The following is a 24468-nucleotide window of genomic DNA, read 5'->3' on the forward strand; positions in this document are numbered from 1 at the left end:
AAAATAAGACTGACAAAGATTAAAGGTATTTGGATTATTTAATATTGAGAAATCTTAAAAAGCTGAGGAGCGAGTTTTCCATTTCCCCAGAGAGCCTATTTGAAGATCCAACAGCCTATTATGATTTGATGTAATACTTCACTCTGCTTCTCATCTGGAGTGGTATATGGCATACATAAATTCAAAAATATCCAAATTAATATGATATGGAGGCTTTAAAAAAATCCCTCGAGACTTCTAGAGATCTTGTGAAATGTCACAAAAACATAGCTAGAAATCACTCTCATGAACATGTTGTCTTTTTTGACTCATTTATTATTTAGATTTGACCTACTTTCTAAAAGGCTCTGAGAAGTCTGGAGATTTTCTCAGCATGGTACAAAGCAGAAAAGACGGTTTGATAAAGGCTTTTTGGCACTGGTGTTTAGAGTAACAAAATTTCTAAAGATGATACTGACAAAGATCCCTTACACCAGGAAACAAAAACAAGGAAATCGGCTTTGAACACAGCCAAAAACATTTACTCTAGACATAAGGAAGAGCCCTCTGATTATAAAAATAATATAAGACTGGAACAGATTACATAAACATAGTCCGCCCTGGCAAGTATAAAAGCAAATGCTTCTGCCTTGACAGATCATTTAAGACAAGAATAAGCCTGGTGTCTCCATGTGAAAATCAAACAGTTGGGAAAGAGAGAGAAGAGAAAGGCTCTGGGGTAGGAGTAAGAAAACACACACACATACACATGCAACGCACGCACGGAAATGCCAGGTATTTATAAGAAAGGCTGGTAGATATGCTTCAATTACCTTAGCAGCTTACTCCTTTTGGCCAAAACAACACAAATCTTAAAACATCACTGAAACTAACATGGTAGAGATGGAGCCCACTTAAAAATTTTAAATTATAAGTATCTGATTATTGAACATTAACTTAAAGACTTGGGCCAGGTTATTTATTTATTTATAAAAGATTTTATTTTTAGAGAAAAGGGAAGGGAGAGAGAAAAAGAGGGAGGGAAACACTGATCAGTTGCCTCCAACACACCTCCAACTGAGGACCTGGCCTGCAACCAGGCATGTGTTCCCTGATTGGGAATCAAATCAATGACTTTTTGGTTTGCTTTGGGGGATGATGTTCCACCCACTGAACCATACCAGTCAGGGCTGGGTCAGGTAATTTAAAAATGCTATTTTGCAAGCTCTTTGGTTTATTATTTAAAAATTTGGTTCCTCCCTCTAAATTAAATCAAACCTGAAAATATTTATCAGCAATGTTGCTTCCACAGTCCGTTAATACAATAATCTCAGTATAGGATCCAGACACATAAAATGACCCTTGAACTTTTTTAGGGACTAAGAAAATAAACCTAAGAATATCACAACTAATCATTTTTATTTATAAGCTTTTATTCTTAAATGATAGGCAAGCCCAAATAAAGCAGTGAATCGCAGGAGGGTTTTACCTCTGTTAGGATTTGCTGCCATTATCGCCACACAATACTCGCCACTCCTTGAGTTCAGAGAGCGTCCCCTCAGCGTAGGCTGCAAATGCACTGTGTGTGCCAAAATGCTGGAGACGTCCAACCCCACTGGTGGTCTACTCAATTTTTATGTATCATAAGGGACAACAAGGGATGCAAAGTATGGCCCTTGGCCTCCATGAAGTTGAGTTCCTATTTCCTGGGAAATCCACACGTAAGGATTTGGAAAATAGGTCAGCAGGTATGGTGTAAGAAAAGATGGAGTTTCTCTTCTCTCCAATATATTTTTCTGTCAATTTACTAAGAGATCATCGAAACCATGGTTGTAAGGCAAATGCCCACAGGATTTTAAGGAACCTCAGGAAGTGGGATCTCTGACGGTGTGGCTGGCAGCCCTTCCAAGAGTTTTGGCTTTTAGGGTTTGCAGGAATGCAGGTGCCGTGTGACCATACATGCCATTTTGTTACAAGAAAAGGTAGAAATCCACGTGCACAGGGGTGTATGTGTGTGTAAAATATCCTAACTTTTAAATACTGGTGGCAAATGCTTATCCTATATCTTCTTTTTAATAAAAAACTGAGCATGCCTGGAACAGAGGCATTTAACTCAGATCTGCCTGGATCGTCCAGGGTACTGAACCTCAAGTGCTCGGCCTACAGGCTTATTCTGCCAACTCCAGAGTGGCTTCCAATCTCCTTGGACTGGTGGTTACTCTATGTTTCAATATTTACCTCCACAATAGATCTCACTGTGCAAACACAGGTGAAAACCTATACATATACATATTAAGAACACATTTCTGCCATTTAACAATTTTTGCTTTCCTTTGTGTGTTCTCATAAGAGAAAATATTAGAGATAAATGGTACAGCATAGTTAACTTTTAAAATCTTTACAATTTAGATAACACCACAATTTAAAAAGATAAAATTGTGCCCTGGCTGGTGCGGCTCAGTGGACTGAGACTGCGAACCAAAGGGTCTCTAGTTCGATTCCCAGTGTAGGGCACATGCCTGGGTTGCAGGCCAGGTGCCCAGCAGGGGCGTGTGAAATGGAACCACACATTGATATTTCTCTCCCTCTCTAAAAAGAAAAAATAAATAAAATCTTTAAAAAAGAGATCCCTTTGCATTGTTTAAAAAATAGATAAAACTGCTTTTACATGACAACATGACCTTAGGTGGGGAAAGCCAGTAATTGGCAAGGCATAACGAAAAGAATCTGCTTTGGAAATTCTAAAATGTTCATGGACTCACAAAGGTAACAAAAGGCACCTGGTAGACGCTCTACTAAGTAGCAGCCTACCGCAGATATAAAGTAATACTGTTTTCTGAAATGTCTGACCTAACAGTGTCCCCAGGTCAGCCTTGGAGTCTAAGTGACTATGTTTTCATGGTGCTTTTGCCTTTTCAATTTACAAATGTGGCAACAGCAAGGCTCTTCCCTTATCTTGGTCCAGAAGGCCAGACTAATGCAGTTGCCACAGATCCTTTCTCCTTCTCTGATTACAGAATCATACCCACCACAGCAGTGCTGCTGCTGATGGGGGAAAACTGCTTTTCCTCGGGCTAAGTAAGAAGCACTGTGCTGAATTCAAAGATCACAAAGAATGAACTGTGGAACTTTTAAAATTGTTTATAAATTCCTCTTTCAGTTTGGAGGTAGAACTCACATTTTTTGACTTGACAAATTATAAACTACTCTTGCAAGTACATTTCCTGCACTGTGCTTTAAGTCTGAAGATTCGTGCCAAGTGCCAACAGCCACCTACCATTTCTACTGTTCTGAGTCTTGCCCTTGAACTGAGAAAGGACAAGCAGAGAAAAAAAACGGGTACACACTACAGTATTTCTTTTACTAAAACTTTCCATTTGGCAGCTGCATTTTCAACACTATGGAAATGAATCTCCCTGCTTTTTCTAGTGATCTAATTTTAATTAAAAATGCTCTGAATCAGGAGACCGATGCCCGGTATAAAGGAAAAGTTGTAAGTGAAGCGAAAACGAACGGCTACTTCTCACAGGCTCTTGGAGGTAAGTTCTTAAAAATATTAAAAGGCATTAATATTTTTATTTTTAATTGTTATTGTTATGGCGATTTTTTGTTGCTGTTAAGCAGGTTATGGAAAAACATACTTTGTTTATTTTCCTGAGAGTACTCCTGGACTGTAGAAAACATTTTAAAATATAAAAAGTGGCATTCAGTGGGCAATTCATGCCTTAACGTATTGGGTGGAGAAAACGAAGTTGTCCTTATCTCTCTGGTGGATCAGGTTTTGATTATTAGCCTAATAATTCAAACTTACAACTGAAAATTCTCAAATCACAGGTCTTAATTAACTTTTACCATTAATTAACAAAGTTGTTTTAGGAATAAGCATAGCATTCAGATTAATATAGTAGCATAGTTCATTAAGAATCTTGACCCTTACCAGAAAGGCAGAGTTCTGACACTAAAAGTTCTAACCAATTTATGACCTTTCCTTATAATTTTCTAAAAAAATACAATAGAACTTAAGGGCAAATAAAAAGTACACAATAGTTTTAATTAAAATGGTATACAGCACTTGGTGAAGTGTTTGGCAAATGATATTTAATAAATATCACTGAATTAAGGTATGTGTCTGAGTTGAATAATCACCTTGTTTGTTTAAAAGACAATACTGAAATAGTTTTGCAAAAGAAAATCATTAAATGCCAGAATTGATTTTGCAGAGCTTAATGGTACCACAAACCTTTATCTTAATATTTTAAATTAACCAGGTTATATTGTAGACTGTTTAGCTGTAACAGAAAAATCAGTTTCGCTTGCTTTTATGTTTCTGTTAATTCAAACACCAAATTCTGGATTTAAAAAGATTGCTCAGAGCTCACCTTAAAAATTATTCTTGGGGCATTTCATAATTAAGCTGTAAGTATATACTACATATACACAGATTCCAGGTTACCACTTTCATTCTGAGAGGTGCCTATGGAAATGGAAATCAAAGGACCCCTTGACACTGGTCTTAGGGAAAAGCACCTTCTCAGAGAAACATACTTATTGAGGTACATTGCTTATAGCAGGTGGCTGCCAAATGGCTCCTGAAGGACAGTGAACAAGAGAAGTATGATTTATTCACTCCAGAAAAGTGGTCTGTGGAAATAAGTATCCTATGATAACATCAGAATTGTACAGATCCTCTATCTGCTTTTTCAGAGGTTGTTCTCTATATGGAGAGCTGCCCTAGAATCATTTACTGAATAAATATTCCTCTGAACATTTTCTCTAGATGTGATGGGAGAGATTTTAAAGTACTTAGCCAATTATTTATTATTTGTGAGTCTTTTCAGATCTGTTTATTCCTAAGTTTTGTTACATTGTTTTCCCCAGGAAGCTGTCCATACAATCTAAGTGTTCACCCTTCAGGAAAAAAGCTCCTCTTGGTGGTTTCTGGTTTTTAAAAAAAAAGTGTTCTCTACCTTCAGTTGCTATATATGTATGTGTGTATATGGGTGTGTGTGCGCGCGCGCGTGCGTGCGTGTATTTCTTAATACTGTCTAACATGCCGCCTTTCACTCTTTTTTATTGTTGGATCGACCACATTGTAGGGGAGAGTGTTTTTGAAAATTATGTAGATTTGCTCTATTGTTCTACTGCAATTTCTACTTTCTCTGATTAATTTCTACTCATCTGTATTTTCCTTCAATTTAACCCTGACCTCTAACTTCTTGGGCTAGGTGGCTTAAATGTGGTAATTACTATAAAATTCAAATAGGTACTTTTAAATGCAAATTCTCAAATTTCTAGAAGCAAGGTTCTTCTCATGTCCATTAGATCAAGCTTAACTGTACCATTTAAATATACCATAATCTCACTGAGTTGTCTGCTTTACTTGTCAATTACTAAAGTGGCCTGTTAAATCTATAATTATAGATTTTTAACACTCCATATACATTTCTGACATATATGAGATACACTAGTTTGGAATTGCTGTCTTTCAGGTAATTTGTTCCTTTGATCATTATGTGGTAAATTTTATCCTGGATGTTTTTACCTTAAAATCTATCCTGTCTGATTACCAAAGCTGTATCAGCTTTGTTTGATTGGTTAATAGTTGCCTAACATATGTCATTTTATCCCTAACTTTCTACCTTTCCAGGTTTTTGAGTTTTAAGATTTTTTAAAGGATGTTTATTGGTTTTAGAGAGACAGAAAGGGGTGAAAGAGAGGGGGGGCGGGAGGGAGGCGGGGAGAGAGAGAGAGAGAGAAAGACATTGATGTGAGAGAAAAACATCAGTTGGTTGCCTCCCATACATACCCCACCAGGGACTGAACCCACAACCCAAGTATGTGCCCTGGCCAGGAATGGAGCTACAACCTTTTGGTGTATGGGATGGTGCTTCAACAAACTAAGCCACCTGGCCAGGGCAAGTTTTAAATTTCTGGAAGCAGTATAATGGGCAAATTCTGCATCTTTATCCAATTTCAGAATCTGTCTTTTAACTGGTAGGTTTAGTTCACTTAACATTTTTCTAATTACTGAGTTATTTATTTCTGCTATTTTGTTTTGGACTTTCTATTTCCTATGATTTTTGTTTATTTTGGTCTAAGTCTGGTTTCTACTGGTTTAAAAGACATCCTATTTTTATTATGCAGTGGTTGCCCTGAATCTTTTGAACACCCATAGGTTGATTTAAAAGTCTATGATTAATCAATTTATCTCACCTCAGTCTTGTGATGTGTTAGATTTGAACAGCTTTTGTATTATTGCTAATATTTTTGCTTCACCTTTTTAATATCTCTACTCAAACTGTTTTATTGTTTTACACAGTCACTGTTTATTTTGATTTTTCTTCTCATTACTATTTCTTAAATTTCATTTCCTATTTCTGTGCTCAATTTTCTTACTTTTCAATGATAGTTTTTAGAACTGCACCATTACATTTAAATTAAATACAATAAAAAATTCAGTTTCACTAGGCACATTTCAAATGTAGAGTAGCAATATGTGGCGCGACTGTGCTGGGCAGTGCTACTAGAGAGAGTTCTGTTTTTGTTGAAAAAAGTCTTCATATTGTCCTCTTGGATTACTAAATTGTTGGTTGTTTTTTTCCTTAGTACTCTGAAAATATTATTCCTTTGTCTTCCAAACTCAGCAGATGCAACTGAACATGCTGTCTAGTTGTTGCTATTAGTAAATAATCAATCTCAGGCAGTCTTCGGTTGCTGCTGTCTCTTTGTCTTTGATGACTTTATTTACCAAGTGTTCAGGTTCATATTTATTTCTATTTATTATGCTTGGGGACTTATTCTACTGCTGATGCCTGAAATTTATGTTTTTCACAGATTCTAGAAAATTCTCAAACTCTTCCAGTACTAACTCTCTCTAAATTTTATCATTCTGCCTGGTTGGTGTGTGGCTCGGTGGACTGAGCACCAGCCTGTGAATCTAACGGTCACTGGTTAGATTCCTAGTCAGAGCACATGCCTGGGTTGTGGGCCAGATCCCTGGTTGGGGGTGTGTGAGGCAACTGATAGTGCATCGATGTTCCCACCTTTCTTCCTCCCTTCTCCTCTTTCTAACAATAAATAAAAATCTTTAAATTTTATCATTTCGGAATTCTTCTTTGTCATCTGTTAGACTTTCCAATTCTATTCTGTCATATTTTCTATTTATTTCTCACTCTGGATACTTTTCTCAGATGTCTCCTCCAGTTTCCCAAAATTCTTTCCAATTGTTGAGTCCAGGTAAAGAATTTATTTCAATAATTAAAAATTTAATTTATGTAAATTCTACTTGGCTGTTTTTTATGTCATTTTTTTTTATAATCTACACTCGACATTTATATCCATTAAAGTCTCTATCTGATCATTTCACTACCTAACGTTCTTAAGAAGGGTTGGTTAATCCGTTTGTTGTATCCTACCTCTCTCATTGACTGTGAATTATTTCCTTGTATATTTAGTAATTTTGGACCATAAAGCTTATCAATGAGACCATTGGGGCAATTTGGGTTAAGGATGTGTCCTTCCAGAAGGGTTCTGCATTTCCATTTGCCAGGTGTCCTGGATTGCTTACCAGTTGAGTATTAACTTTACATTAATTTTTTGGCCTGGGCAAGAAATTATATCAAATGCATGGTATAATTTAAACTCCACATCTGGATGAGGGAAGGCCCAGGGTTACCATTTTTAAGGGGAACAGTTGCCCTCTAACTTAGCCCAGACTGAGAAAGATAAGCCTGCCTTTCATCTCCCTAGGTTGGTGGGCCAGTATCTATCTAATTTATTATTATGTAGCTTATCAGGGGACCTGGATGTATGCTGATATATGTGTCTCACCTCCATCTCTGCACCTCATTAGGACTCAAGATCTTGTCTGTTGATCCCATGTAATTATAATGGAGTCCTTATATTAAGGAGAGCTTACCATCCCCAAGAAACCCTAACAGCTAGCAGCCAGTGTCAGCTCACAGGCTTTCCAGTTTAGCTTTCAGTCTTCACTTTGATGCTGGCTCATTGCAATGTCTGCCATTTTCTTTTAGCTTAAGCTATGCATTTAATATTTTATATAGTGTTTCTAAATGTTTGTAGGAAAAAGATTTTCTGTCATGCCATTGCTGGACAGAAGTTGAAGGATATTTTCCTTGATGTCCTTGATGTGCCTTTCCCATAGAACATCTAGAAGTTCAGTCTACAAAGAATGATTTTATAATCCAGTTAGTAAAATGGATTGTTTACAAATAAAAACAGAGTATCAGCAGGTTGGCAGTAATGCGTATGTTTACACAGCAAAGGATCTGTTATTTTTCCAACCAATTATAGATAAAATTAAAACTCTCATCAATTTCTTTTAGGGAGATTAAAACATTATTACTATATATTATTACAAATATAAAGTTTTAGTTGGGGGATGCTATGTATTCCAGTATTCTGACAAAAATGAATACCATGCAGATTAGTACTAGACTTATTGGGGGTGATAACTTTGTAAGTTACATGTAGTATATCTGAAAAAAATTATTAAACAAACACCATGACCTGCTGGTCAAAACTGCATTTGTTGAGAGTTAAAAAAAAAATTGTACTCACTAAGATTTCCCACTTTAACCTATGTATTTTCAACTTGTCAGAGCTCGGGCTATCTAGTATTGTCCCCTACAACATCTGAAAATAATATCTGAAAAGATAAGCAAAGTCCTCAGCTTGTCATGGTGCTAATCAGAAGGAAAGGGAAGAGGCACCTATGGGCATGAGTTATAAAAGAACCTGGATAATATCAACGTCCTCAGGACTCCTTCTCTTGGACTCCTTTGACTTGAGTCCAAGATGGAGGCAGTCTGTAATATTTTATACTTTTAAGTGCTTGACAAAATACCTTCACATATATCATGCCCTTTTAAGACAAACAGGACACATTGGTTTAAGTGATTTATCTAAGGTTACAGTCAGTAAAATGGCAAAGCCTAGAATAAAATTCCTGTCTGCAAACTAAATTCCATGCCAAGAGTGTTACCATGGCAAAGCCACTCTCAGGGATATCTTCTGCAGCCTTTATATCTAGAAATCATTTATAATTTTTAAAAAGAAATGATTAAAAGGCATAAAAATCTAATTCAAAGTTTCCCAAGTGCTTGTTCAACTCAGTATGGCATGGCAAAAGGGCGTGTTTGAACATGGATTCACGCTTTAAATTTCTGTTGTCATTAGCTTCATATGACTATTTAAATTGCAAATTAATTAAATTAAATATACTGAAAGAAGAAAATGTTCTTGGTTGCCCTAGCCACATTTCAAATGCTCAATAGTCACATGTGGCTGGTGGCTGCTATATGGGACAGTACTGATATAGAACATTTCCATCATCACAGAGATCTAATGGACAGTTATGCTCTGGAATGAGGACTGAGGAAGCAATTTCATGGCTGCAATGGGATAGAAAGAAGTTTGGCTTTGAAGCTCAATAGACCTAGATCTGAATGCTCCTTCTGTTACTTAAAACTTTGTGACTCAAACAAGTTTCTTAACTTCTCTTGGACTCTAGTTTCCTCACCTGTAAGTTGGGAATCAGAAATAAGGTGCTTGGAATATTATTTTTGCTTAGTAACTACAAAATCTGTAGTCTCCCCGAAGCTCACTGCAGCCCCATTGGGGTCCTGTGGTTGCCAAAAGGTCCTGGCATAGTATATAAAAATACGCTGCTTCTGAAAGATACAAGAGAATCACCAAACCTTAAGCCTTTGACTAGGATAAGCATTTTCTCTGGAAAATTTTACTTTTCTTGGGGGATGTTGGAGTGGGGTTGGGTGAGATTTTTATATAAAAAAAATAAAAACAATTTAGAACTGGAAAAAATTATAGTTCAATTTTCTATTATATTAACTCTACAAATTGATTTGAGTGGAAGAAGCTGGATCTCAAGGTGTAACTTGAAAATGGGTCAGGTGTCTTGGTGCTATTTCCCACAAGAAAATGGCAAAAGAGCAGCCACAGAATCAGGTATAATTACCTGTATACACGATCAGACACTAATTAACTTTTTATTTAAAGAACAAATCCCTGAACATTCAACAGCTTGCTGACCCAATAAGACTACTTTCTACTTTTAAGATGAGCTAGACGAGACATACACTACTCAGGAGAGGTCTTACCATTCCCAGATCACTTTATGCTGTCTTGTCACTTCTCCCCGATAGAACTACTCCTTTAAATATTTCCCCAAGCTCCTCTTCTACACTGTTTCTAATATACTCACTGTGTTGTACTTGACCTTTCCAGGCCTTTCTCTAGTCTGAAAACAATCTGACATGTTCTTGAATTTCTAATTAGCAATATCAGAAACTGTAAGGCTCTTAAGAGATGATTCAGAGCCTCCATTAACCGGGGAATGAAATGACCTAACTAAGGAAACCTTTGTTTCAGTATCTTATTGAATATCTCTCCAAAATAAAATGCACTTGTGCACTTTTCTGCTCAAGAATACTCTAAGATAATAAACACTCCCGATGATTTAAGATCTTAACATTAATTACAAGAAATTACCTTTAACACTGACACTATACTGGAGTTAAAGTTATAGATTACTGACATTTTTATGCTGACTCCAGATTACACTTGAGTTATTTGCTAGATTTCCACAGAATAAGATCTAACATTAGCTTGTCTTCTTATAATTTGTCTTCAGTTCCTCCATACATGGACTATAAAAATATTTCCAGATAACTGAAGTTCTGATTAGTTAATTTTGGTTAATCATGGTTTCATTACATTTGTGTTATCTTGCACTTCCAACTTTAAAGGAACCTGTATTTGTGAAAGAAATACAATGTGGTTCATTTCATGCTTACACTAAATGGTAAGTCAGACCATGGGCCTCTGATAATTTTCCCTACTGACTATTTTAATGATCAAAATTTTCTAAGAAACAATAACTAGATTAAGTTTCCAGGTAGTAAAGAGCAGAATTAAGCCAATTTCTCTTATAAAAAAATTGGATCTGTGCTCTTTGCAGAATTTCCCCTTTAACAGAATGTTCAGCACAAAGAAAACAGCCATCTGGGATAATTCTACTGTTAACATTATTTTAAATCCATCTGAACTTACAGTTGTTAAAAGGCATTCCCAGTATGTCCATAGAAATTAAAATCTCAGAGGTATTTCAATTACTGGACAGTTTATTGAGAAGAGATTCTATTTCTCTTAGATACTGAAGAGAGTTAGGGAGAAGAATTTGGGGCTTCTAGCCCTGAAATAGACTTTGCCACCACTCATTCAGGGATTTAAAAGATGTATAATTTCTAGCAGCTTTTTATATTTTATACTATAAATTGGTGTTGGAGGAACACATTCCTCCAACACCAATTACCTCCCATTTAAGTCAAATTCAAACACAGTAACTCTCCTTTTTTGAGTTAGAAGCAACATTTCTCTCCAACAATTTCCTTAGATGACAGTTATGGCATAACTTTCTGTCCTCACTCATATGTTTGTTAACCCACACTGATATATAGGAACCAAATACTGCATACATTTTAGTACACTGCGTCTTGAAAGGACCACTCTAGCTTTGCGGACTATATCCAACCATATTTAATGGTCTGTAGAATGCCCATTTTTTTGAACCCTGGACTATGCGGGGGGAAAAAATGGGTTATCCTCATTCTTCAACTGAGTAGGTGCCACTCACCTGTGAGTCTCAGGTGACTTACATGCCTGCCTACCCCATCCAGGTTGCTGTATCATTAACATTAAAGTACAGTACCTCTTGGCCCAGCAGACACTCAACTGAATAGACAGATTGAAAAATATCACTATCAGGGCAAAGGTACTTTCTTTCGGGACAGAACTATCAGTGCCTGTCTCATCCTGCATCTCTCAAACTATGTCCTATTGCTCAGGGGCATGGGTAGCCAGTAATTCAGTCTCACAAGAAAAACAGGGTGGAACTTACCTTAATAAAGCAAACCTCAATGAACAAAATGTAATGTTACTATATGAAACAGTATAGTTAACTAAAATAACATACCAAATTATTGTATACACAAGTGTTTTAATTTTAGAAGCCTAATTTAAAAAAATTGATGAGACTAATTTATAACTATAAAAGAGTACAGATCAAATGTTTTTTTCTAGCTTAAAACTCCAAAAATGTGCTGCTAGAAACTAAAGCCAATTTCAATTATAAACTTATGAACTGTAATAAAACAGATATACTCACAGCTTGCATTTCTATATAGAAGAAATGGTTCATGGAGCTGAAATTCCAAATCCTTATTCACTGGTTCAACAAGATTGTGCATATTTAATCGATTCACAATGGTAAAACCATGGTAAGGTGAAGCTGACCTTAGATTTAATAAGAGAAAAATAATCTGCAGTTAGTGTTAGTTTGCAGAAATGTTATCTACTTCTTTATTTCCATTTCTAAGAATGAATACATTATTGCATTATACAATATTATTAGCATTTAAAATTGTAAACCAAAAAATTTGAGTCAGATCATAATCTTCTTCACAGAAGCTCCCAAGGACTCAGCCCCTCAGAGGAAAGGTCGAAGTCCTCATGAAGGCCACAAGGTCTTAGCTGGTATGCCTCCCCTCCACCTTGACTGCACCTCCTATGCCTCTACCCTTATTCTACCTGCTCCAGCAAGATTAAGCATCTTGCCACTCTCTCGAAATACCTCTGTCTGGACCACCTGCCCAGAATCTACAGTTATGTCATTTCCCACAAGCCTTCGCTCAAACGTCATTTTCTCAATGAGGCTTACGTGAGAACTACCCTTTTCAGGGTTTCCCAGCTCAATATCTCTAAACCTCCTTTCTCTTTATCCATACTTATTGTCATTTTCCATTAGAATGTAAGCTCCATGCAAATAGGGCTTTTGTCTCTTCTTTTTTCCAGCTAAATTCCAAGACTGACAACACAGTAGATGTTTAATAAACACTTGCTCAATAAAAATCTCATTTATCTTAAATATGGTACAGGACTGGTTATAGTGATGACTGACTTTATAATATTGATTTTCTTGTACCAACTAGGTCTTTCCATAGTTCTCCCGAGTAAGATAGAAAATGCCTCAAATCCTACAATAAGAGATGTCCTTAGTTCCTACACCCAGTGTGATTCAGTACATGATCCCTTAGACCTTCTCACACGCATAGTTTCTCATTCATTTCTCTGTGTACATGGGAGAGATTTTAGAATCCTGGTCTACAGATCAGGACAAGCTCAAAATGATTATGGCCTATGCCCAAAGTCATACAAATAACAACCAGAATTCAACTTTAGGTTTTCTGACTCCAAATCCAGGCTTCTTCAATGCTAAGGTCACTGCAAAGTAATATCCTGACATCCTAGTATACGTTTATCCAAGGCATATAAAGTATTTTGCTTTTACTAGAATCAATACCATGTAAACCTCCATAATACTGTAATTTTTATTAAGTCAAGTCATTCACTATACTAAATTTCACATTTTCTATGATTAGTGAATCCGTACCATACTGTAACAAGAAAGCCAGGAGAGTATTTTCAAAGTATTACAGAAACCAAAGTTCTAACAACAGTTGAAAAGTTTCCAGAGATTTATACTGGTAATGAAGAATAATAAAGCAGGTGAATGTTAAAGACCTTCCCACCCCCCTTCAAAAATTTAGAGAATATTTGATAAATTCGTATTCAAAGGAGAAAGCAATCCTTAGAAGATAACTCATAATATTAAAAAGGAAAAAGGGAAAATAACCAGATGTCAATCATAACTCCTAATGAATTTCTAAGCTTCAGAAACCAAAGGAACCAGAGCAAGACCTAACAGAGATCCAGGAAAAGAAGGAACTGCATGACTACCCTATCCCATTAGTTACTTTTAGACTACAAAACTTGCAATTTGTAAACCAATCATATTTTATGATAACTCTAAGAAATTAAAAATAAAAAATGTGCAATTCTGAATAATCCAGGCTTTCTAAAGGACACAAATTAATACACATTACTAAATACATTGTAAACAATCCAGGACTTTTAGGGAAGGGGTAGGAAAGGGGACAGAACCGAGTCACAGAAGATATCCTCTCATTTAATAACCATAGAACAGCAGGATTGACCCTTCAACTACGTTATTTTATAGAGCTAGTTCATGTATTACATTTTTCTCAACTATGTATCTTTTAAAATATGGGTGGGGGAGGTGGGGAGGAGGAAGGCATCTGTTTTAGACTCAGATATTACTAAAAACTGTTTTCATTTTGAGATGGTTTTGCTAGGATCCTAAAGAAGTTCTAGTTCTGTTTATTCTGAATCCCAGGAAGGCTCAAAGAGGAGACAGAATTTGGTCAGGATCTCACAGGTAGAGATGAATGAATACTTGTAGGGTTAAGCAGGAAGGTTCTGAAGACGAATGTACAACAGGGTTGAGCCACTTCACATGACACTGTTCACCACTGAGATTTAAAAATACATGTATCCTTTTTTTTAAAAAGCTTACCTTCGATAGACAAATAAGGTCCCTTCTATGTCAGTCTTCTCCTATGACAGACAATGAATCAATTAGTTTTCCACCCATAATCCAATCCCAAATATTCCAAAGGAGAAGAAATACTTCATGTTTAAAATCAACTTACTTATTTTAAAATTAATCACTTTTGAACAGGTCAAAGAAGTCCTCACTTCACAAACTACTATTACCAATTTCTTTTGTTTCCCTTCTATGCTATTGATGCATATTAATGTATATGCAATATTCAATCCAGCAACATGCCTATATCTGTAGCATTTTTTCCTTTCAACTTTAAAGAAGGAGATCCTGGAATTAGTTTTCATTTTTTTAAGCTAAAGTGTTTTACCCAGATTTCTTAATTTTAAAGGCAAGGTACTGTGTACAGCCAATTTCTTCATTTTTAAAGTTTATCAAAGTTAGTAGGAAAAAGAGGAAATTTTATCTTACAGCATACTTTGTTTCATCATTGGAGGATTTTAGTATATTTTATGAGTAGCAAATGTTGTGGTTAGTTAAAAATTACTGTAAAATGAAAGGCATTTGAAATCTTGCTTCTTGGCGTATGTTGTCAGTTTGGCTCAAATAAAATCTTTTTTATTTTAAAGATTTTATTTATTTATCTTTGGAGGGGAAGGGAGGGAGAAAGAAAGGGAGAGAAACATCAATGTGTGAGAAATACATGGATTGGTTGCCTCTGACTCTCACATGCCCCTAACTAGGGAACTTGCCCGCAACCCCGGCACGTGCCCTGACTGGAAATCCAAATGACCTTTTGGTTCTCAAGTTGGAAGTGCTCATTCCACTGTGCCATACCAGCCAGGGCTAGAATCTTATAAAAGTTAAAAAAAATAAATTACTGTCAAACACAATTAGTTTGTGATTTTTAAAACTTTTTCGAATAATGAAACTATATTCTGCCTTAACCTAATTATTGTAGGTCTTATAAACAATTTAAAAAAAATTTTGCCCTGGCTGGTGTGGCTCAGTGGATTCAGTGCCGGCCTGTGAACCAAAGGGGTAGGGGCCTGTGAGAGGCATACACAAATTGATGTTTCTCTCCCTCTCTTTCTCCCTCCCTTCTCCTCTCTCCAAAAATAAATACAATCTTAAACAAAAAAATTTTTAGCTTAAAGTGAAATGTTTTGATTAGCATAGTACAACTCATACCATCTTTCATTTGCTGTGCCAAGTGTACTTAGATCTTAAACATAGTTAATAACATTTTATAAACAAAACAAAACAAATACCTGTTAGTCTGCAGATCATACGCTATATAGGACCTAAATATTTTATTTTCTTATTTATATATTAAAAAAAATATATAGCGGCTTTATTTATTTTATTTATTTTTAGAGAGAGAGAAATGGAGGAAGACAGAGAGGGTGAGAAACATCGACGTGCAAGAGGAAACATCAATTGGTTGCCTCTCACAGGTCCCCAGCCAGGGGACCTGGCCTGCAACCCAGGCACATACCCTGACCAGGAATTGAACCATCAAATTTTTGGTTTTTGGGAAGATTCACAAAACCCCTGAGTTACACTGGCCAGGACAAGGACCTAAATATTTTAATGTAATCAATAAACTGTTAGAAAATGTTAAATGTTAGTGAAATCAAATTTAGTTTGTTGGGATAAAAATTAAAAAAAAAATTATCACCTTAATTTGTTCCAGGAGTACTACCCTAGCTTAAGTAAATATCATCATGGAACCTTTCCTTCTTAAGGATTCAGAGGCTTTTTCTTGACTTTCAAATGCTAAGTTATTAGTACAAAAAAAAAAAGAGTAACCAACTGTCTCATAAAGAAAACTTGCCCGAACAAAAACACTGTGCAAAGTCACAGCTCACTGTAAAATAACAAAGATTTTGGTTATGTGCTATGTTCCATGATACAAATGAGCAAACAATGGCAGCCTCTTTTTCAACTCAGGTTATTATGACTTGTATTTCATATATAAAGCAGAACTTCATAATTAAAATTCCAAAATATTCAAAGTCTGTGAAAAATTAGAAATAAGTTTGTTAGTAAGTAAGTCTTTAACGTTTGCCTGCAATTCATATTTCACAAATTGGTATGCAGACCAAGAAAAGAAAAATTATTCATAACAATTCAAAGTAAGCCAATGTCTAAAACAGTTTCACTTAAAAAAATCTATAATTTTGCTCTTTGTGGCTTCCCATACGTCCTCCTCTTTAAGGACATGAAGGAAAGATCTAAAGCAAGATAATTTTGACAACTGTCTTCATCTGATTTAACTTTATACATGGCAAATGATCTTCACAAAATTATTGGTTAAATATAACTTTATATCTCTATTATATTGTAAAGGATGTGCTATGATGATGAAACCTAGTTTTTTTAGTATAAGCACAATTCTTACTGAAATGTGAACATCAGTACTTTACGAATTCAATTCATCAAACATTTACGGACTTTTTTTTTAATTGTTGTATTTGATTTGCTAGTATTTTGTTTAGTACGGAGTATTTCCTAAGTGTAAATAAAGCCTACAGCTCAATGAATTAATTAAGGATCAATTACCAGACAACAAGAAATTATGTTATTAAAGCAACGAAGAAAGCTTCAAACAGGGGCCAACAAGTCACTGAACAGACTGAGTGTAGTAACTTTTTCGGACCCACTCCTGTGCAAAAAAGTCTAAAAGTATTTAGTGTGATGGGAACAGCAAAACTGGAACGATGCACATTTTAAAGGGTCTCTTTTTCAAAGGTTTCAAGGGAATCTAATTGACATGGAAGCTCTTTTAAGTACCTTGAAATCTTTTCCAAAACTTTGGAAATACAGTGTAGTTCGATAAAAGCCGGACTTATCCCCACCTACTCTCTTCCAAGAATTGAAACTAACTTGATTTCAAGCTTTAAATCCAAATGACCTCTGCAAAGGGGGCTCTTATTTCTGTGTCTGTTGGGGTGCGGAGGAGGGCCGTTTACTTTATAGATTATATATTTGTAGTTTATCTAATAACCCTCAATCTTTCAGATATCTTTCTGACCTCACCGGTCTCATATCCTCTAACACATCTGCAAAGGAGGCATATCACCCACGCCCCCAGACCCGACCCCAAGAATCTGACCCTCCTCCAATCCTTCCCTGTGTCGGCTTTCTCCCCCGATGTCTTGGGCCTACTTCTCCAGTAACTCTTTCCGAATCCGCGTGCCCCCGACACCCCAGAGTGGCCGGCCAGCTCCTCCAGTCCCTGACCTCGTCTCCGCTCCCCTGGCCTCCGGCATCACCCCCTAACCAGGGCGGTCCGCGCGGCCCCTTTAAGAGGCGGCGGCCGGGCGGAGGACCTCAGTGGCCTGGCGGCACTCACCCACTGGTTGGCCTTGGGGCAGAAGGTGTACAGAGCAACCTGGCCCGTGAGGTCTGCGATGCTGGTGATGTAGGGGTCATGCTGCTTCAGGGCCGCCAAGCTCATCTCCTGCCCAGCTCGACTCAGCGACTCCATCTTGAATTCTCGAGCCGAGCCCCTCCGGTGGGGGCGGAGTAGTGAACAGGAAGGTGCCATCGAGGCAAAGTTCCCCCAGCTGCGTCAGGGCCCTTGACTTCCGCCTCTCTGCTGGGCCTCCCGGCAGGACGGTACTTTAGCTATTATGCTCCGCTGCACCCACGCCCCTGGCATCGGGTTCCGGTGTCGCTAAGTCCCAGGTCGCCAAAGATCCGGGTTGGCGGACGCGGCCACTTCGTGGAGTTGGCAGTTTGTACCCCAGCCGCTTCCTTTCCGCAGACTAAACTGTCCAGACACGGGGATCAAGGCTGCTCGCGAGTTCTCTCTGAGCTCCAGCCAGACGAGGTTGGAGACTGACTTGGAACCTACTTTGACTCGCGCTCGGGAAAGGGCCTGGGGCACTAGAACTAAAACCTGCTGTGGCAATCTCCCCGGGTCGTTTAGAAAGCACAGTTAGCAATTTGTTGTTTTTCTGAAGGAAATTTTTGGAAAAGCCAGTCTAATCCGTGTGTAGCTACGCAGGAGTGTCTTGTTGTGCACTTTTGCTCCTTATTTTTCTATCCTGAATCCCAGGTAAATCTTTATATCCAATCTTGGGAAGAGCCCGCGAAGGCTTGAATTTGTCCTGCACCATTTAAAGCTTTAAAAAGATTGTTCATTCTTTTAGCAAACACCTGTTGAACATTTTAAAGCATTTTAAAAAGTCAGGTACTAGCTAGAGTAAAACAAGGCGTGGAGACGATAGGGAGCTCTGCGCACCCTTCTTTTCCCGTTAAAAAAAAAAAAAACAAAACATCCCGAAAAGATACCCCAATGGAATTTAAATTTTTGAAAGGAATAAAACCCCATAATATTTGTATTGTTTATGACTTTATTACATGGCAGGATGACTTTTTTAAATTTTAGTGGAAAGAGATTTCGTGTCTTACATTCTTTGCAGAATCACCTAACGAGCGTACGCAAATGCAATCAAGGAAACAGATATCATTCATTACGCAGGTATTTATTGAACTCTTAATTGTAAACTGGTAGCTCCTTGGAAGCTTCAAAGACTAGGCCAGCTACTTGGTTCTGGGAGAAACCGAAAGCAGTAGGACAATGCAAAGAAACTGGGACAATGCCAGAGATGGTTCTCTTGAAACGCTGAGGATGGAACCACTAACTCCTTCTGGTCGGGAAAGAGTAGGAAGGCTTTATGGAGGAGGTGATGTTTGAATTAGTGCCTCAGGGATGAGTAGGAGTTCAGAGGAGAAAAGCAAGGGCTCCTTTCATTTCACGGTCTAATGGTGAGGTACAGAAGATACGGTCATCCTCATTTGATAGATGAGTTAATGAAGTTGGGTGGAGAAATCACTGGTTTAAAATTCCACACGAGTCAAGGGGGATCCGGTAGTGAGTGCAGGAACTCCTGCCTTCTACCGTTTACCTCCACAGAATGTCTGACTTTTCTTCTTCCTGAAGACAGAGCTATACTCGACTCCACCTACTTTCAGTTGAACATTTAATCTGTACCCTTATTTAAGAAAAATACAGTATATGTATTTTTAATATATATACATTCCCTTGGTACAAAATTCAAAGCCATGCCTGAAACCGAATTTAGTTTTTTTCTTTTAAAGAATTATTATTTTTTCATTGAGGTTTAACATATTAATTTCAATATAATGATTTGATATTTGTATCTATTGCAAATGATCACCACAATAGTCCAGTTAACATGTGTCACCGTAATAGTTACAATTTTTTTTTCTTGTGATGAGAAAGTTCAAGATTCACTTTCCTAGCTACATACAGTATATAATACAGTGTTTAGCTATAGTCATCACACTGTTTCCCACATCCCCATGACTTATTGATTAGTCTTTTTAAAGATAGATTTTTCTGCCCTGGCTGGTTTGGCTCAGTGGATTGAGTGCTGGCTTGCAAATCAAAGGGTTGCTGGTTTGATTCCTAGTCAGGGCACATGCTTTGGTTGCGGGCCAAGTCCCCGCAGGTGAAAGGGCAATCACACATTAATGTTTCTCTCCCTCTATCTCTCCCTCCCTTCCCCTCTCTCTAGAAATAAATAAAATGTTAAAAAAAATAAACAGATTTCTTAAAATAATCTAAGAAATTTTATTTTATTTATTATTTTTGATTGAACAGGGCTAGACTAGAAAAGAACACCAAGCTATTTTAGGGAGTTTTCATATTCAAAATAGAAAATCTCTTAAAAATGCATGTTTGCATGGCCCAAGACATGTTAATGTTGACTTTAATGCCCTTTACAGCTCTTAAAATACAATATAAATATATTAATATATTTAGTATAAAATAAAGAGAATGTGACTGTTTTGTAATTTGAAATCTTCCTCATTTCTATGAGGCCCAATTTTGCTTATATTTGTCAATCAAACCTTAAGACCTTTCTTGTGCCTTTTAGACAATTGTCTCTGAGAAGGCAGGGATTACATCTTAGTCTGTTAGGTGCCCAGCATCTAGTAGAATGTTACCCCTGGCAGAATAGACTCTCAATAAATGTTGGTGAATGAATGTCATCTTAAAACCCAACTCATTGAAGACCATGGAAGAGAGAGGTAGGTAGCTGGGGTCAGAGATGGGAGGGAGACTTCCTCTGCACTGGAAAACTTTGGTCACTTTTAAGCTATGCTTCAGGAATGTCAATTATTTTCTTTTTAAATAAAAAAAAATTTTAAATATGAAAACCCAAGTTCCAATCACCCAACCTCACCTCTCTCTCACTCTGAGTGGCTTTGTGGTGGAAAGTAAAACTTGCCATTTAAAATCATGGCGTCTAAAGGACACTAACATATACGTCAAAGGGTCAGTGTTTCAGTTTCCATGCCTACTTGCTATGTAACTTTATCAGTCACAGACCTCTCACTTCTCCAGTGTAAAATCCAGTCCTTGCCATGGCTCAGGAGACATTGCTCTGCCTGGCCTCCTGCTGTCTTTCCATCTCCATCTTCTAAAAATTGTTCTTTCAACTATTCCACTTTAGTCCCTCCTTGCTATTCCTGTACTCGTGCCAAATGAGTCTTGTCTTAGGGTCTTTGCACTTGTTGTCCCCCCTTTCTGGAACATTTTTCTCTCTGCTATCCCTGTGATATCCTATTAATCATTTCCTCACTTTGTTGTTTAAGTGAGAACATCCAAACCTGTAGAGAATTTTTATAAGACTTTATTTGAGCCAAATTGACAACATGTGCTGGGAAGCAAGATCTTAAATGCTCCAGAGAATAACAGTCTTGTAGTTTCTTTTTATATGTGCACATTTGGAATTAAGGAAGAAAAGTAAGGAAGATTACCTGAGGTGGGAGAAAGCAAGTTACAGGATAGTTAAGATTATGTGCTCCCTTGAGGGGTTTGGAGAAAGGATTACCTCTGGCATGTCAAAGGTGTGTTAACCTAGATGCACAAGAACAGTAGACAGGGCTTGCTGAAAAACCTTTAAAATCAAACAAACAAAACCCCTCAAAAAATATTTTACTAAAGAAGTTATAGGTCTGGGGCATGACTACTCACTTTGACCTGCCCAGTAGTAATTTATGATAAGATCACTCTGCAGTTAATTTCAGTTAGATTTATTACAGTGCCCGTCTTTCGTCCACATTCCACATAGCACTTACCTGCAAGTTGTAATTATTTTATATCCTTATGTTTTGTCTATCTTATCAGCTCAATGAAGCAGGAACCATATCTGTCTTTTTTTACCACTACATTCTTAGTGCCAGGCACAGAGGTACGGCCTAACACGTATTTGTTGGGTTAATTGGAATGTTCTCTGTTACATAAACCTGAGAGAAGGAATGGGTGTTTTAACTCCATATCTAACAATGCATTTGTTTGTCATAAGTGCTGAACAAATAATCATACCTGCTTTGAGTGTATTAATGTATTTTGATTCTTAGGCTCTATGCATCCTAAAGCAAATGTACTGTTTTTGATACAGCCCAGAACAATCATTCAGCACCTTTTCAATTTTGCAACTTTCCCCATGTCTGTTTTCTCTCCATCTCTCAATCTCCCTTCTCTCCTTCTCCTCCCTCTTCCTTCCTCAGATTTTAAAGATACATACTAGAAGTATCTACATATCCCTGTTGGTCTTCTTAGGCAGAGAAACCAAACTATTTTTCCCAAGGCCATATAATGATTCATTTGTTGATTTGGGATTAGCATTTCCTAGTTCTGGCTTCCAGGTAGATCATGCCTCTTGCTACTGTTCTCCCTGGCATGTTCTTAAATTACACTGGCTTCGCATGAGTGAAACTTGTTATCATTGTGCTGCTATTTCACGGCTGATACATATCTTACATGACTGCTATCCAAAAGGTTGTAGACATACCATAAACTTGGCATAAACTTAGCCAATGTAATGCTTCAAATTAACATAGCACAGCAATGGCATAAACAATAGCAGTATACTTAACGGATACACTGCTTATCCATGGAACTTAAAGAACTTCATGTTATACATATTCACAGTCTCTCAAGATTGGTGGGTGGGCCCTGGCAGGTGTGGCTCAAAGCAAGAGGCTGGTGATACCATTCTAGGTTAGGGCACGTGCCTGGGTTGGGGCGTGTGGGAGAAGCAACTGATCGATGTTTCTCTTACACACCAAAAAAACCCCCCCAAAAAACCACCGAATGAATGAACAAATAAGTAAATATTTAAAAAAGATTGGTACATGGACGTAGATAATTAGTACCCATTTGTAAATGATGGCGCCCAGAGGCACAAGATTAGTTGACTTGCCTGTAGTAGAGATTGTCTGATTTTCACCAACAACCTTTTTCAGCTGCCTTAGGCATTCGGCTAGGCTTCATAGCCTAAGCTTCTTTGGGTTATTTTACCAAAGTGAACACGAATTCTTCCCCTTGCATGCAAAAGCCCAATGCAATGTAAGAGCAGTTTACAGTGGAGAAATAAATAATAAGTTTATTAGGATTGACAGTAACCTGGAGAACAGGTGAGATTGTGCTCCAAAATACCTGACTCCCTGATGGCTTAGACAAGAGGCTGTATAGAGCAAACATCATGAGTCATCATGAGTAAGAAGTTTTGGGCAATAAATCATGATTTCAGGTCTTTTTAAATTTTTATTTATTGATTTTAGAGAGAGAGAGGGAAGGAGAGAGAATGAGAAACATTGGTTTGTTGTTCCACTTATTTGTGCATTCATTGGTTGCTTCTTGTATGTGCCCTGGGTGGGTATTGAACCCTTATCCTTGGTCTATCAGGACAGTGCTCTAACCAGCTGTGCTCCCCAGTCAGTGACATGATTTCAGGTCTTTAGGTCAGCTTTAGAGCAGCCCTTCAGTCTGGTTTTATTGGGATGTGGCCCAGGGGTTGTTCTGCTTTAGGGCTCAGGAGCTGAAATACAAATTAGGATGGGATATTATCTTTAGTTTAAGAAGACCCACATCTTGTGACCATTAGTCAGGGCCTGGCCATGTTTCTTGCTGCCTCAGGGAATTAATAAATGCAGGGGAAGGGACTGGGGCGTGTAGTGAATATATTGAATTGAATGCTGAGGCTATGTGTTAAATCATAATCCTACATTAAATCAGGGCCCTCAGTTTTAGTTAGGTGTGGCTCTATAATCCAATCCTGGCCAGTGGAATGTTATCAGAAATGTTACGCCCTTCTCCAGGCAGAGGTTTAAAGGAGCCTTTTCCCCTCCACACTTTCTTTTACCCCTTCTGCTGGCTGGGTGCATGCAACAGTGAGGCCATTAGGAATGGCAGAGGCACAGGATGGAAAGTGCTGGGATCCTGCTGACCAGGGCAGCCTTCTCAGACTATTATGGGAATGGGAGATGGACTCTGTTGGGTTTGAACGATTAGGTACTTTGGAGTCTTTCTGTTACCTCAGTCCAGCTTATCCCAACTAATTGCACTACTCTAGATTGTTTAGAAAGTCAGCAATAAAACTTCAGTCTTCTGCAGTAGAATTGAAATTAGGCATATGATTTACCAGAACACTGCTTAGTGTTTTGACAATAAGTCAAGATTTTAAAAGAACTCCAGCCAGAGCTCTGCATTTACAATCAGATATAGGCACAAATTTGCAGAGTCACAAAATGGCTAAAGACCAAAAATATTTTTGCCTATACCATTAGGCGATTGATTTTGTAATTGCATCATGAAGTAACCTGCCGGGTCAAAGAGGGAGGCTGTCATTTAAAACGTACCTCTCCGTGAGCTCTTCCACGGAGGCTCTTGGGCCTCTTTGAATCTGCCCTTCTTTTACCCTCCAGCATGTTATGATGCAAACATTTCTTGAAGTCAACACAATAACAAGAGTTTGAACAAAAGCATCCATGTGGTGTCAACTCTGAAACCAGAAAGCTTCTTTGATGACTCACCAGATTAATATGAAAACATAAGTAGTACTGATAACCTATAGGCTCTGTTCATGGATTCTTTTCTGTATCTGTCCTGTTTCAATTCTAAGTTGCTTCTAGTCTGGTTTTTTTTTTTTTTGTTTTTTGTTTTTTTTTGCTTCTACTCTTACATAATCATTATTCATTTA

At 37.5% G+C, this 24468-nt stretch overlaps 1 protein-coding gene across 2 annotated transcripts in view; it reads right to left on the reverse strand.

Annotated features, from left to right (window-relative positions):
- Window positions 1-17990, reverse strand: part of DCP1A (decapping mRNA 1A) — a 56416-nt gene extending 38426 nt beyond the window's left edge. The window contains exons 1-3 of one of the 2 annotated variants that reach the window (XM_054595589.1): window positions 17799-17990; window positions 14453-14493; window positions 12185-12312 (exon numbers count right to left, since the gene is read on the reverse strand). In XM_054595589.1, coding sequence (XP_054451564.1) covers window positions 12185-12312; window positions 14453-14493; window positions 17799-17933 — 304 coding nt within the window. In that variant the 5' untranslated portion in view covers window positions 17934-17990. The remainder of the gene's footprint in view (window positions 1-12184; window positions 12313-14452; window positions 14494-17798) is intronic. The other variant, XM_054595588.1, reaches the window with a different exon arrangement.
- Window positions 17991-24468: the final 6478 nt, after the last annotated feature.

Source organism: Pteronotus mesoamericanus, unplaced genomic scaffold (genome assembly GCF_021234165.1).
Source record: "Pteronotus mesoamericanus isolate MK-2021 breed Mesoamerican mustached bat unplaced genomic scaffold, CSHL_Meso_final scaffold_54, whole genome shotgun sequence".
NCBI lineage: Eukaryota > Metazoa > Chordata > Mammalia > Chiroptera > Mormoopidae > Pteronotus > Pteronotus mesoamericanus.